The sequence below is a fragment of the Anabas testudineus genome, chromosome 21, assembly GCF_900324465.2.
Source record: "Anabas testudineus chromosome 21, fAnaTes1.2, whole genome shotgun sequence".
Lineage (NCBI taxonomy): Eukaryota > Metazoa > Chordata > Actinopteri > Anabantiformes > Anabantidae > Anabas > Anabas testudineus.
Window position 1 is genome coordinate 3,990,510 of NC_046629.1, and position 15,472 is coordinate 4,005,981.

Here is a 15,472-nt window from a genome sequence, read left to right on the forward strand (position 1 = left end):
TATCATAACATGTGCAGTCAGATTAGTAGATGTCCAGGTATCTTCCTCTGGGTCAAAGTGTCAATAAGATTAACTAACTTCATCATGACGGGTTATAATGCATTAAATTGAACTAATCAAAGTGTGTGTAGATATCACTGCAGGTGTTTGAAGTGTGACTGGACCTGTTTCCTCTGCAGCTGCCCCTTTAACAAACTCATCTCAGCTTTGATGACTGGAAAAAAAAAAGGTGAATGAAATCCAGCCATTCATAAAAATAGGGCCCTGCGGCGCTCTGATTGGCCCACTGCGCGCTCATGAATAATCCACCACCTCCTCAGACGCCATTGGCCGAACGCTTGACGGACAGGGCCGAGCCGCCAATCGGCGCGCGTCTGTGCGTGCGGGTCGAGCCCAGGGGAAAACCGACCGGGACCCGATCGAGGAGCTCAGTCGGGTCCTGAGAGTCGAGGACGGAGGTTCGGTTCCTGAGAGTCGAGGACGGAGGTTCAGGTTCCTGAGAGTCGAGGACGGAGGTTCGGGTCCTGAGAGCTGAGAGCAGCGCACGGCGTGTTCCATGTGTGGATATTTATACTGGTGTTATTAGAGACCGGAGGACTTGGACACGCACAAGCAGGTAAGCTGCAATATTCATCTCGCAGTTTATGAAGCTTTGTCATTTTCTCCTCCTAACGCTCTTTTTTATTTATTTTTTATTTTTTTTAACTAACGAAACGCCATTTTATTTAAAGATATTAACTTTACACTCGTTTTCAGTGTTTTTCCTGTGTGATTAAAGCCTTCGGCTGTTTTTATGAATGGACGGGCCTTTTTTTTTCTGCCTCTTGTTTCCACACGGATCGAGTTTCACTTCATTGAGAAAAACAAGGCAGGGGTGGGTGGGGGAGGGGCGAGGAGGGGGGTGTCGGGTGATCGTCGCCTACCCCCCCCCCCCTGCGGCGGCCCCCCGAGCCAGACTCCTATTGAAAATCCGCTCATTTAGTTTTGAAACTCGGTCTGAGTCTCAAAGTCTCCATCGTTCACTTTTATATCCTGCGATAACACAAGTCTGAACTTTTCCTAGTTTGCGGTGCGTTTACGGACTCTAATATTATTATTATTCTGATTATTATTAGCTGTATTTATATTAAACCTCTAAACCCAACTATAACATTCATGCAGTACAAGCTTATTTCATATTACAGATCAGCACTACAGTTGTTCTAATAATATAACATGATTTGTCAGCTTTACTCTCTCTTGCGTCACACTGTATATGAAAATATATATTTCTATATAAACTCCACAGTAAGACACACACAGCTTGTTCTGATAAATGGTGTCTGTGCTTGGCGCCTGTAATTATTGCCCAGCAGCTATCCTTTCTTCGTCATCCATTAACAGGAGATAGAGGAGTGAGTCATTTCACTCTGCTGAGGGAGATGTGAGAGGAGAGAGCAGTGCTAGTGGCCTCGTCGTTATGTTACTGCCACTTGGAGGAAACTTTTTTATGTTGTTGCTGCTGCTGCTGTTTCTGACTTTATAGCTTTGTGCACAGGGAGACGGGAACCCTGCCAACTGTAACACCCGACAATAGGTTCAAGCCTCTATAAGACACTAATCAGCTCTGTGACTGGCCCTTTTTCTATCTCGTTAAGCAGGGTTGTGCATTGTAGAGCATGCCACATACTTCTTCAGTCGCTCAACTCTACATCTCCAAGCTGATTATAGTGGGAAGTAGTGGCCACAGATGGCCAGTGAGCGTAGCTTATGTAACTCTATTACATATATTCCTTAATGACGGCGTGTTTACATTGTGCTGCTTCCTCTGACTTGGCATGGCTCAGGTCAAACTGCTGTTTGTTGGTTAAATAAGAGAAGATGGTGTCAGATTTAAAACAGAGGACTAGTTGGGCTGCTGGATTATTGCTTTACTTTCAGTGCAACAATCATGTGTCTTGCTGTGTAGATGTGAGCAATGTTTTTTGACATGTGCTGTTTCCTCTCCCAATTCGCTGTTTTACAGTGACACACAGAGTGATCCAGCCGCTGTCGCTTTAAAGCGAACGCCTCCCCCTCCTCCCCAAGTATAGGAGCTCCCCAATCACCCAGATAACATGGGCGAATTCTATGACCAGCAAGTCCCATTTATGGTCCCACCCAGCGTAAGTGGACACATGCCAACGTCACAAAACACTTCATTACACTTTCAACCCATTGTCCTCCTTGTGGTCACTCTGCACTTACATGTGCATTGTCTACTGGGGGGGAAGTGACTTCTTCTGTAGATGGTCTGACATTTGTCATCTTCTCCTTCCCAGCAGCACAAGTCTAGTGTGGAGGAACCATCTCACAACAGGCCTCTAAGCGACAGGAAAAGGAAATTTGTCGACACAGAACTCGCCCAGGACACAGAAGGTAAGTTCCCAGATGTGACAGACGTAATTCAATCTGTAGTTGCACTGGTGAGAACCTCTGCTGAGTCTTCTGCTTGATTGTCTTTTGTTAGAACTCTTCCAAGATCTCAGTCAGCTACAAGAGATCTGGATCGCAGAAGGTGAGTTGTATATGAGTTTTTTAATGGTTTTTCGATTTGCAAAACTTCTGCCAATGTTTGTTCTTGGCTAAAGAAAATCTCAGTGGAATTATTTTGTTTTAGTAACAAATTAGCTCTGATAACCATCCACTAATATTGCTGTTTATATCAGCACTTACAATAGGAACCCAACCTCCTTTCCTAAAAGTCGATTTTTTTTATTTAGATTCCATTTTGATTTAAATCAATAAACTAATACCCAGAAGACAATATCTTTTAAAAGGGGTCAGTGACATTTTCCTGTTTCTTCACAGCCCAGGTGCCTGATGACGAACAATTTGTCCCAGATTTCCAATCAGATAACTGTGAGTACCTGATTTCTGTTGATCATCTCAGAGAGTGTAGACTGGAGCTGCTTTCCATTATCAGTCAAACCTGGCCATGATTACCATGCTTTATCTCAGCCTGGTTCCTGCCTGATTTGGGCAGAGATTCAAACGGGCTGTAAATCAGGCTGCATGAGACATTTTTACCACTGACAGAGTCGCTCGTTGTGCTGTTTGCTTTGAGGAAGTTACTGTTCTAAGGCAGTATTTCTTCATCCTGCTAAGGACGAGCACAGATCTTCATCTTCGAAACACAACTCTGGGAAAGGCTGCTCTCCCACCTCCCTCCCTCTCCTCCATTTTGAGTTTAATCAGCCGATTGGCATGGGACATCACATGAGCCAAGCTCCTAATCTGATTTCACACTTTCCCGCACTCAGGCCCTGCTGCTGAAGTGGGCTAGATTCCAGTGGATAGAGCAGCTTCAGAGCTGCCTGTTTCAGTCCAGCTCCACAGAATTCAGCAACATGCTCTATACAGCCTCCTGTTTGTCTCTGCACATTGCCTTTAGACCGCAGGCGAGGGATATATTTGAATTATGCCCAGTGGAGCATTTTATGACCTCCCCCCTCCCCTCTGTGTTTCTGAGTTTATGTTTTGGTCTGATGCGTAGGAGGTGGAGACAGGGTGTGGTTGCTGCCTGTCTTTGTCAGGGCTGCCTTTTAAATCTCAGTTAATGTGGCACAGCGAGCTGTAAACTGGCCACTGTCCTACTGCTGTGACACGTTATTGTAGCTGATGCACATGTACACATTTTCATCAGGGGTCCATCTCAAGTAGTGTTTATGCTTGTGTGTGGTGTCAGTTCACAGTAAAGTGCTTTAGTGGTGTAGTCCTTGACCTTGTCCTATGTTTATGTTTTAGTACAATCTGACAGTCACTGCTGTTACCTTTTCACCAAAACCTGATTTTACTGTGAGGCTGTAGCTGAACTACATAGAACTTGGTTTGGAGTGAAGGGAAAATCTTGGACTTAACAGTTGTGGGCTTGGTGCAGCAGAGTTTGCATGCAGGGTGCGTCAGTCCCCAGTAAGAAAAGATGCCTTGTCTCTTATTTACTTTCCTCTCTGTGTGAGGAGACTCATTTGAGTCATTAGGTTTCACAGTGCACACGGGAGCTCACGTGCCCATTGTTAACTCTGCCTTGGTCCATCAGCACCCTGGGTGATTTATTTGGCTCCCGCTCCTCTGTGCACACGGATCTAGTTTCTGCCTGGCTATTATGTGGCGCCCCGGAAACTGCAGCCAATATGCAGAGAGCTGCAGCTAGTGTCTAATGGTTACAGCACGGGAGAAGAAAATCATTCATCACCATTAGATTACAGCCACACTGATTCATGGGTATTGGTACGGGCCTGGCCTAATGGGAATCAGACGAGAAGTTTGATGGCTTTTGTGTGTATCGTGCGGTTAGTATCATGCTACCTAGCAGTGCTGGATAGATGGTTGTTTTCAGAGCACAGAGTTGACTGTTATTAGGGCAGATGATAAATATCTGCTAAGTGGCTCTGTCAGTCAGGGGAATACAGACACTGTCCTGCATCCATTTATCCATCATTCCAAATGTGGTTAAGATAACTACTGCACTTCTGTTTATGGCTTCAATTAGGTGATATCTGGACTTTATCTAATGCTCTCTACTGTGTTGTTTCTCTCTGTCTCCTTCTATCCAGTGATGTTTCATGGCCCGCCACCAGCCAAGATCAAACGAGAGCTGACTCCCTCCAAAGAGCTGTCTCCCTGTCGCCAGGACAGGAGTCCCATGCCCTACGGAGAGAAGTGCCTTTACAGCTACAGGTATGTTGTTTTAAGTTGCTCGGGATCAGTCACTGAGCAGCATGTTGTCTCCCAGTTTCTGACTTTTCATGTCTTGTCATCCACAGTGCCTGTGACAGGAAACCCACTCCTGGGTTCAAGCCATTAACCCCCCCCTCTACACCAGTCTCTCCTTGTGGCCCCACAAGCACAGCAGGAGCACACCCACTGAGTGAACAGACCCCCCCTCCTCACCCCCATGTAGCCAATCCCAACCTAGGGCCACGTCCAGTACACATACAACAGCCTATAACAGCAAGCACATGCCCTCCCAACCAGCAAGCACTCCCAGTCCACAGCCACAGCCCGCCATTCGCAGTGCCCTGTGCACCCCTCAACCAGGATGCCAACAACTTCACACCTGAGCACAGGTGAGCTCCCAGAATTGACCTTCAGTGTCTGTTAAGAAAATAAAATGTTTTTATTACTGCAGTGCACTTCCTGCTAGATTTGGTGTTTTAAACTAATGTTTCTGAAAAGAGGATTAATCACATCGTCTATTTGTGTCTTTAGGTTCCAGAGACAGATGTCAGAGCCATGTCTACCTTTCCCCCCATCAGAGAGTCGCCCCCAATTCTTGCCCCAGCCTCCCAGCAGCAGCAACAGTCTGCAACGTGATGGGCGGCCACCATACCATCGGCAGATGTCCGAGCCATTGGTGGCAGTGCCTCCCCAGGGTTTCAAGCAAGAGCTCATTGACCCACGATACACCGAGCAGGGTGTCCCCAGTATGGGCCCTCCGGGTCCACCCACAGGCCCTCCACATCAGCCTGCTTTCCACCCCATGGCCATCAAACAGGAACCACGTGACTTCTGCTTTGATTCTGGTGAGTAACAGGATTTAGAGAAAGGTTGTTCTTCATTACCTCTCAACATGTCCCCACGGCGCTTTCCGCCCATCTAATTCTCGCTCTTGTTCAGCAAGGACGTCCCCTTGTTGGCTGTGTGAAACTAATTGTCCAGGGTGTGTGGGCAAGTAGAGCAGGCAGACGGTGAGGAATGTGCGTGGCCATGTTTACTGTGGACACTAACGAATGTATGTGAGTTTTAGCATGCAACAGAGGCTTCGACACACAGGTGTGCACACATACGCACTCTCTCAAAGCCCACTCTGCTTCATTCCTCTAGAATCACGCCAGTCAAGTGAAAGTGGGTCTTTTAGCTCAGCGTAAGCTTCCAAGGGCAAAAAGTAAATGGGTCATCCGGCCAGGTGCAAAGAACGTCTTCGCTGAGCATACCTGGAATAGATCTAGGCAAGTGCACTCAAAGGACTTAGTGACCTAGAGCACAGCAAGTGGATTGTAAGAACCTAGAAATTCTTGGTTAGACTTTCTTGGTTTTTTACAGGGAGCTGACTGATGCCAGTCCTCTCCTCGAACAGTCATGGCAGAAATACCGTTAACTCACATTGTATAAATCAAACAAGCCAGAGCAACTGTCGGTTCATTGTTTGATCCTAACGCCCACACACCCAGCTGTTGTCTCTGCTCTGCTACATTAACATCCCATTCTCGTCAAACTCTGCACTTTTTTATCGTTCATTTTCTGCCTGGTGTGTGACCAGCTGGCCTAGCAGTGATGTAATGACAAATCCTCTTAGCTTCTTATGGCCTTTAAATACCTACGTCACAGAGGCATCGCATCCCTAGATGGACAGAAGATGTGCATGTTTGGCATACCAACATAGAACATATTGTTACCACGTTTGCTGGGTGGTCTACAGATGGTGCCTGAACTACTTATGTAAATATAAAGCCACAGTTTGAGTTGATGCATAATCAGCATTTGACAAAGCAAAGTCTGTAATTTATTTTTGGTTTCCTCTTTCTTTTCTCGTTCTCTATGAGCATGGGAAAGCTTGACAATAATGATTACTTCCTGCAGACTTTTTCCTAAGTGAGAACAACAAGCGAAGGAGACCTAAGGAAACACTTGCTCTGTGATTGTCTTATCTGTAGACAGGAAACGGAATAATGGGTGGGGGTGGAGATGGTTGTTGCGCACTGTAGAGAGACTGCAAATGGAAGACAGGCCTTGACCCTTCAGGAGGGAGGACTGGCGTAACTTGATTGTCATTGAGATTTAATACAGCGACCATGGTGCTAATCCCATTTAAAGGCTTGGCGGACATACAAGGGATGTTATGTTCTGTGCAGTGTGCTCAGATCTGGGCTTTAGTCCACTCTTAGGTGTGTGGGGACACATATGGGACTGGGTGTTTTTCGGTCCAGTTAGAAGGTTGGACAGCAAAGCAGCCAGTGTATTTTAACCTTTTTATGTCGGTACTGTGTATTTATCAGTGACTTATCACACCGATGTGTCAAACCATACCATCTTCAGATCATGTATCAAAAGGATACTGTATATCTGTCAGCTCTGAGGTGGAGTTTGATGTATTGCACATTTGACGTTACTTTTCTAAATTTACACTCCCATCTTCTTTGTTTACAGAAGTGCCTAACTGTCAGTCATCTTTTGGGAGAGCGGGGAGCTTCTACCAAAATAACCATGAAAGTAAGTTAATGTCTGCTTTAACAGTCTCTTTTTGTCTCTTAAGTATAAAAGTATTAATGTGCTAAATCCTTCCTTACGGACCCTGAACCCTGTGATTTATCAAGCTGTTAAAAGTTGAGCACAGGTGATAGCTGGGTGAAACGATAGCAGTCAGCAGCACTCAAATGATGGTGAAGTGAATCTCACAATGAATCCTGTGTAGCGGCTCCACACATACAGAACATTTCTTACATCAGCAGCTGGCAGAAGCTCAGCTTCTCAGCACAATACTAGTTTCCATTCTTGGGAAGCTGCCTGGCCATATTGCTTTGCATGCAGTTTGTATCTCTGTGTGGAACGTGGTCACTGACCTTTTATGTCTAAACAAAAGCCTGTTTCCCACGCTCTATGTGCTCTTATTCTTTCATCTGATTCATGTTGCATTTCTTTATTTTTTCAATTTCAGGTTTCTCCTTTGACAGAGAACCTCAGCTGTATTTTGATGATACCTGTGTGGTCCCTGAAAGATTAGAAGGTAAGACTGGAAAAAAACAAAGATAGAAAACAAGCATAGTGCAAAATGTCTACATTTTGTATGGTCATAAAGTGGGAGTCCGATCGTTTGACTGCTTGTGGTGCATAACGAACAGCAAGTCCACTTCACAGTTACCATCTGGCAGGAATGTCTCACCACACTGTGACCGTGCTGGACTACAGTGCTCACTGACACTTATCCTTTTCTTCACTCCTTCCCCTTCTGCCTCTTCGCCTCCTTCTGTACTTGTTTCTCCTGCTCTTTCCCTCTTCTTCTACTCACAGGCAAAATTAAACAGGAGCCCTCTGTCTATCGTGACGGACCTCCCTACCAGCGTCGTGGCTCCCTGCAGCTCTGGCAGTTCCTGGTCACTTTACTGGACGACCCAGCCAATGGCCACTTTATCGCCTGGACCGGTCGTGGCATGGAGTTCAAACTCATCGAGCCTGAGGAGGTCAGTTTCTACTTTGTGCAACTAGACCCAATAAGTAGTCTCCAATTTTTTGCAAGGTAGATTTTTGAAATAGATATTTAAGCTGCAGGTTTGTAATTTCTCTATTCTGTCTTTGCGTGTTTGTTGCAGGTGGCTCGTCGCTGGGGCATCCAGAAGAACCGACCGGCCATGAACTACGACAAGCTGAGCCGCTCGCTGCGTTACTACTATGAGAAGGGCATCATGCAGAAGGTAAAGGCACGTTCACGCTTTTCTTTTCTTTCCCTCTGCACTCTTACCCAGCAACCATGTGTTTATAGGGGGCTAAAATAGTGTAGGTAGTGATATACAGTATCATTCAGTATCATTATACCCTCGGCGGTAGAGTCTTAGCCAGCAGCTAAATCGTTTCTGTGACTCTTAGCCTGCAGTACTCATCTCTTCTTCTACTAAATATATTAGGCTATTAATGTTTGGTGTTTACAGGCTCACATTTCCTCCAGATCAAACTCAAGGATTTACACAAGTCTTACATTTCAGTGGAAAAAATAAAGTATGTGTGGATCCGTTAGACTACTAGACTACTATAGTGATAACCCAAGAGGCAGCAAAAGAAATGACACATTTATACAATAAATATCCTTGGCAAGTTTCAAGACGTGACTCATAAATGTCTTTTGTCTCATTTCTCAGGTGGCAGGTGAGAGGTATGTGTACAAGTTTGTGTGTGATCCCGAGGCTCTCTTCTCCATGGCCTTCCCCGACAACCAGCGGCCAAACCTGAAAGCTGACCCAGACAGCCTGCCGGGGCTGGACGACGACACGGTGCCCCTCACCCACTACGACGATACAGCTCCCTACCTGCTAGACGGCGGGGAGCAGTGTGTGACGGGCTTGCCCTTCCCAGATGGCTACGGCTACTAACAAGCAGCAGGGTCCTGACGCACAACACACATGTACACGCAAACACTCCCAAAGTCTCTCGACACCCACTCTTAAAATCCAGAGCGGGAACTGCTGAGCCGCTTGGAAGGAAAACCTTGCGCTCTGTTCCATCATGGTTCCCTGTCCTGCTCCCTGGAAAACCTTCATAAAGCTCCCCAGCTAAGAAAGAATGAGGGGGGGAATAACCTGCGACAGCTCTTCTACTGCTCCATCATATCAAACCGAGAGAGAGAGAGGGTTGTGAAACCAGAGAGGGTGGACTGGATTCAGTAGCTTTGCTCACCTTGCAGGCTTCCTAATGTAAGGCAAGGGGCTGCTGTTGCTATGGAGACCAAACGAAGCGAGGCCACAGCCCCCGCCGACTTTGAAAGAACTGACAGACCCTCCCTTTGTACAAGACTGTGAGAGTTGTTACTGATTTTGTGACAATCTGCTTTTCTTAAAAAACAATCAAATCACCATCAGAGTAACGACATTAAAAATCTAATGAGATCTTCTAGATGCAGCACTATTCTGTAGTTGCCTTTTTGGGTCCCCCACATTTTCATGTCACTACATCTAAACTACAAGATCCGTAAAAAGGGCTGTAATTTGCAAAAACGGATTGACCAAAAAAAAAAACACAACATATTCTAAACCCAGAAATCAGTTTGTTTTCTGTAGATAGGTCTTTTTTTTCTAATATGCCAGCTGTTCTACAGTTTTGTTGAGACTTTAGAGACCCAGAACTCTCAGGTTTCTGGGGCGTTGCTGTATTTCAGGCTATGTGATTGGGCTGCTCTCTCGTGTAAATGTTCTTTAATCGTTCTGACCATGTAAGAGATTGTATCCTCTTCCCTTTAGAGACGACACCCCGGGGTAGAAGCCCACAGTCTATACAGTGCACCTCTCTCACATCGTTCCATCACTGCTGGGTCGTTGATTAGCACTCCATCTCCTCCCATTTCAAAAAGGAACACATAACACACAAGACCGTACATATTCTCCCAGAAGCCTAAGAAGTTGTTGTGTATGGTAAATGGTCATATTGCTCCTTTTTATTTCTTTTGTATTTCTGTCTGGATGCTTCATGTTTCCTTGGCAGTGTACTAGTTCCTCTGATGCACCAGTATGGCAGGAGCATCAAGACGCTGCATGCAAAAAAAACACGGAAAGGGGTGACATTTCAACACCTTCTTTTTGGACACCTCTCTGCCAATCACAAGCTGTCAACTGGAGACCTCTGCTTCTATTTGCATGGTGTAATCAGTCAAGACTGTGTGTCCACTAACATATCGCTTTATGGTCTTTGGATAAAGAAGATATTTGTGATTTTTTTTTTTCTCTGCATTTTTTGAGTTCATTATCTGTTTCTGAATGAGGGCAAAGACAAAACTTATATAAAGTATCTATTTTTGCTATAAGGCTGCATTTGTTTTGATTTTAATGTATAAGCTGTATAGTCTGGCTCTAATAGACGTACCTTTTTAAAAAAAAAAACAAAAAACAAATCTCAATCCTCAAGATGCTTCTACTGCAGACTGTTTCTTTAAGAGGCCTCTGTGTTGGGTTGGAGACTGGATGAGAAGATGTTATTATCATGCCTTTAGAAGTGTGTTTGTGAGGCCACAGTGAAGACACACACACACACACACACACCATGGGATCCATCCCAGACACAGGGATTGTCTGCACTTGTACAGGCTTCAGTCCCCTCCCTTCACAATGTGTTTCTTACACTGCTGAGTTTATGATAATCTGTACTGGGTACAATAAACAGTCCTCTATGCTTCAGTCCTGGTGTGTTTCATCATTTTCTCTCCTGCCTGCAGTAAATCAGTCAGCTGACTGGCTGCTGTGGTCTGGCAGTCACTGTGCTTGACCTGGCTGATTTGTGAGTCACATGCCTTTCCTGACTCCTCCTGATACATTTCTGGTTAAATGATTACTCTCCTTTCCTGCAGCAAATGTGTTTGAGCAACATCTGCTTAGCTGTGTTCGTGTTTCATTTTCTTATCCCTGCAAGTGATGCTTAAAATGAGCAGTCTCTATCAAGTTTTAGTCACTTAGATTAACTGTAGTTTTAGAAATAAAACCATAATTCTGTGCTTTTCTCTGCTGTTAACATGTTAAAAGCACAAAACAGAATTAATATTTTATTAGTTACAGTTGTTCACTATGCTCTCATGGAGATGTCAATAATTCAGTCTGACACCATAAAACCTACAGTGAGCTCCACAAATATTTTGTACGGGGCCTGGCGGGATGACATATTGATGTTATTGTTTGGTGCTGATTTGAGTTTGTTGAATTATTCATGAGGTTCAAATATTAGATTTGACTGAGAGCACAGAGTAAGTCATAAATATTAAAATACCTAATAGATGCACTCCCCTGTACAATGACGATGAGGTTAAAGTGCAAGCAACAGATGGAAATCACACCAGTATGTACAGAGGAATAACAATTTATATTAGTATAGCCTTAAAAAGGATTGTAATAAATGTTTAACATTCATATTTTATTTACATTTACATATTTCATATATATCTATGCTTTTACACATATGATAGTAGCATCAACTGTGTTTATAGCTTTGTACAAAAGGTCTGATGTCAAAGAGGGGGTCAGTAGGACTCTCTAAAATGCTTTAGAAGAAACTGGACTAGTTCATCATCAGAAAACCAACACCTTCATTTCACTGAGTGATAGAAAAGCAAAAGTACTGTGTAACGAAGTCTATTAGTGGTCTCAGGGGACGATCAGTGGTCTCTACAAGCCAGAGAAATAGTTTAGAGTGCTTTATGCAATGTGCAAAACGTGAATGAGACTGAATACTGAAACAACTGTATGTAAGTAGACAGTGGTAGAAGAAGTAAAAGTCGTGCATTCAGACAATTAGAGGAGAAACTCTACATTCTCTAATGTAATACTCTAAATTATTACATTACTTCGAAGAGTAAAGTAGTATTGATGCATCAAGATTTAATAAGTGGTTCACATGCTGTTGGGTGACAGTATTTTATAAACTGAAACTGTACTTTCTATGTACAATTTTAATCTGAGAGGTAACGTACCAGCTGCTGCCAGAAAGCAGCAATAAATAGAAGTACACACTCTACATGTACTTGAGTAAATGTACTATACATTATACGCATCAGTCTGCTGTTGATTAGACTGTGGTTGGTTTTACGGTATGTGCACAACTTTTTCACACCTATCTTATGATGTTTGTTTCATTTTAACAGCTTACTTTACGCTTCCCTCAGGCCTGTGCTGAATCCTTCCAGAGCCTGGTCTGAATTATCACCGTGAAGTGAAATACAGTCTGTAGCGCGATGGTATCTTACATGAAACAAAACTGTGAAGCTCTAGACTCGGGCATTGTTTTGATGGCCAGCAGCACTCAGCCTGGTGTTGAGTCAGAGCCTTATCAAAACCACGGAGTGTAAAAGCCGAGCTCTGGTCTCCAGTAACACAGCCTGGCAGGCAACTTCCCATTGATTGAGAGAGCAGAGTGCCTCTGAATGCTATGAAAGGCCTTTTAGTGTGCTCATGGGAGGTGCCCTGCCCTGAAACTGTGTGTGTTAGTGAATGCAGTTGCTGCCAGCACTCGTAACAGATGTTTTTTTTGATAAACCTTACTCCTAGCTGCTCTTTGTATGTTTCTTTTTCATTTAAATCATTTGGCGGAGGTGGCCGGGTGGCCTGGAACATGACGAATTTAGATTGAGATATAGTTAATTATCTTTATCCACCTTACTTGCAAACCCATTCTCTTCTCCCTTCCTGATCGTTTACTGAGCAGTGTGATGAATTAACACACTAAAAGTGAAATTTAAATATGAAAATTCACACCTGAGCTGTGAAGTCTCTACAACACACCCACAGTCCTCCTGTCAGATTGAGATGGAGCACAAACACACCTTGGGACTGTCCAGTATCCTGCCTGGCTGTGGAAGTTCATTCTTGACCTCGCAAACAATAGTTTGACAAAACAAATCTTAACCCAAGACTGATGTTTTCTAGCTCTGTCAGCTAAGTGTTTCCGAAAGTAAATGGAATTGGCTTGAATATGTGTTTTGATAGTACCCCTTCAAAATAGATATGCATTGAAACATATTTCTACAAAAACTAATCTATCTATCTATCTATCTATCTATCTATCTATCTATCTATCTATCTATCTATCTATCTATCTATCTATCTATCTATCTATCTATCTATATTTCACTGAAAGCTAACATCAACCTCGCAGTGCCACTGACATTGCCACTGAGGCCAAAATCACCACGTTTATCCTTCCTATTTGGCTCTGTACAACTCCCTACCCCCAACTCTCAACAGGATTATGCCATGAGCCCAGTATAATGATCCTGATCCATTAAACGGGACCAAGTTTGGCTTTGGAAAAGTCCCATCACCTTGGAAACGCTCCATCACCAGTACACAATGCCTCGTCCTGCACCACTTAGTGACCTAACAATAAGATATGGACACGAAGTCCACATGTTGGACACTTCACACACATGACACAACAAGGCTGCCTCATGAACACCACCTTAAATCCATATATACACCGTTACAGTGCACTTGCTACATGACCCTCACTGTGAGCGAGAGAACAGGTGGACAAACCTCCTTCAAACATACATTACACCACATGACCATTAGCTGCTTCCAAGTAAATTATTGATCCAGATACAAGACGAGGCAGCTCGAGCTTAATGTGGTTTCACCTGTGAGTCTTCAGTCTATGGCAGGCACTCACACATCAAAGCCTCCATCGGCTGTAGTTTGAGAGAGTGAACCGCTCTGTGCTCTGCCTACGACTGCTGAGAAATGTGGGTCATGCTTCTCTGAAGAGAACAGCATAAAATTTTCACTTTTTCTTTTTTTTTTTTTTTTGGCCAAGACAATGTGTTCACACAATGCTAATTACCATGGTGAAACCTCGTTCCTAAACCTCTGTTGCATAACTGATTTCTCTCTCTCACACACACACACCACCCACAAGTCACTATTTATTTCCGACGGTGATGAGAGCCAGGCTGCATTAGTATTTCTTTTCTGTTAACAGTGGCTGCCCTCTAGTGCATGCACGCCTCTCCTACTAGAACCTGAGCACCAGCGTGTCCTGTGTCTGGGTTTTACATACTACAACCTTTAAATCTGTCATCTTTCGGTTTCTTAATACATTACCATTTACCAAAGCTGTAACTAGTAGCTTCATGATTTAGTAAACTTTATGCATTAGCCATTCATGCAACCATTTTGTAGGCTGCCAGGTTTGTGGAAAATCCTGCTCAAGCATGACAGGCACTGTGCTAATCCTTTTAGCTCTTTGTATCATTATAGAGAACCACGCTACTCTCTCTCTCTTCTGGAAACAACTGCAGGACATCTGGACTAAAACCTGCTCTAAAACTGCCGATTCACATTTGAAGAGTGCAGACTTATTATGGTGTGGTTGGACTAGCTCTTGATCTGTATGCAAAACTTAAACCAGTACAAATATAAAGACGATGCATTGCAAGCCTGTATTTGAATGTATTTGCATCATCAAATATATAATTTGCACAGATTTGAATCATTAACTATTAGCTCCTGCATACAGTAAGTCTTTTGTTAAAGACTATAATTGTGTTTTTGTGCCCCCGCTGTTCCCTTTTTTTTTTCTTTTTGATGCTTTCATTGTGTTTCATTGTGCTGACAGTTACATTTATTGTTGTTTATATGACAGTTAAACGTAGCTGTAGCTCACTGTCCTAACTAATGGTAGGTATCCAGCTGTCATCCAGTAAGCTAGAAGGGACCCCACTTAGAAGCAGCGCTGTAAACCATATAGTGCCTTTATGGAAGGTTTAAGGCAGTTTTGTTTTGGATGATGCTGTATTCATTTGTATAGGATAAGTGAGTAGGCCATTAACTGTAGGGTTAGTTTTTCAGTTCTCATACTGAAGATGTTGAAGGGAAAGACATTAAACCCAAAATAGCAGCCAAAGTATCATATGTTTGAGCAAAAAGTTGCTTTGAACAAACATGTTCAAAAGTGTAAACAGTGATAACAATGCCAGTGAGGAACCAAAAGAGTAATGTTCATGTTGAGACTGTAAGCTGAGTGTTGGCCTTGAGCTAAATGAACTAAATTAACCTTGAGTTAAGGCTGTTGTGATATCAGCAAGTACAATAGTAAAATAATAAAACAGTTTCAATTGATACTTGAAGTACTTTAGCACAGTTATGAGGCAAGTGGGAGTTGAATTTTAGAATTGGATGTGTTAAAACATACTGTTTTCCAATAAATGTAACTGCAATTGTGCACAGAAAGTCTATAGTGTATAATTAAATAAATCATTTCATGAGCCTAA

The 15,472-nt window shown here is 43.5% G+C and overlaps 1 protein-coding gene across 4 annotated transcripts; it reads left to right on the plus strand.

Moving 5' to 3' along the window:
• Positions 1-414: 414 nt before the first annotated feature.
• etv5a (ETS variant transcription factor 5a) lies at positions 415-10,895 on the plus strand. Of its 4 annotated transcripts, none has more exons than XM_026376322.1 (13): positions 415-616; positions 2,006-2,144; positions 2,304-2,397; positions 2,489-2,536; positions 2,830-2,880; positions 4,575-4,698; positions 4,785-5,087; positions 5,230-5,543; positions 7,168-7,230; positions 7,676-7,744; positions 8,029-8,198; positions 8,328-8,435; positions 8,871-10,895. In XM_026376322.1, exons 2-13 carry the CDS (start codon positions 2,097-2,099, stop codon positions 9,099-9,101), a joined length of 1,623 nt encoding a protein of 540 aa, XP_026232107.1. In that variant the 5' UTR covers positions 415-616; positions 2,006-2,096; the 3' UTR covers positions 9,102-10,895. The 4 variants fall into 4 exon arrangements, with proteins under 4 accessions (XP_026232107.1, XP_026232106.1, XP_026232108.1 ...); XM_026376321.1 differs by having other exon boundaries at positions 416-616; positions 2,301-2,397; XM_026376323.1 differs by having other exon boundaries at positions 416-616; positions 2,301-2,397; positions 8,328-8,429.
• The last annotated feature ends 4,577 nt before the right edge of the window (positions 10,896-15,472 follow it).

Bases quoted from the DNA above. Each gene is read 5' to 3' on its own strand.
- etv5a (XM_026376321.1), top strand. From the start codon at position 2,097: ATGGGCGAATTCTATGACCAGCAAGTCCCATTTATGGTCCCACCCAGC. The intron at 2,398-2,488 runs GTAAGTTCCCAG...GTCTTTTGTTAG, and splicing joins ACTCGCCCAGGACACAGAAG to AACTCTTCCAAGATCTCAGT. The intron at 5,088-5,229 runs GTGAGCTCCCAG...TTGTGTCTTTAG, and splicing joins AACTTCACACCTGAGCACAG to GTTCCAGAGACAGATGTCAG.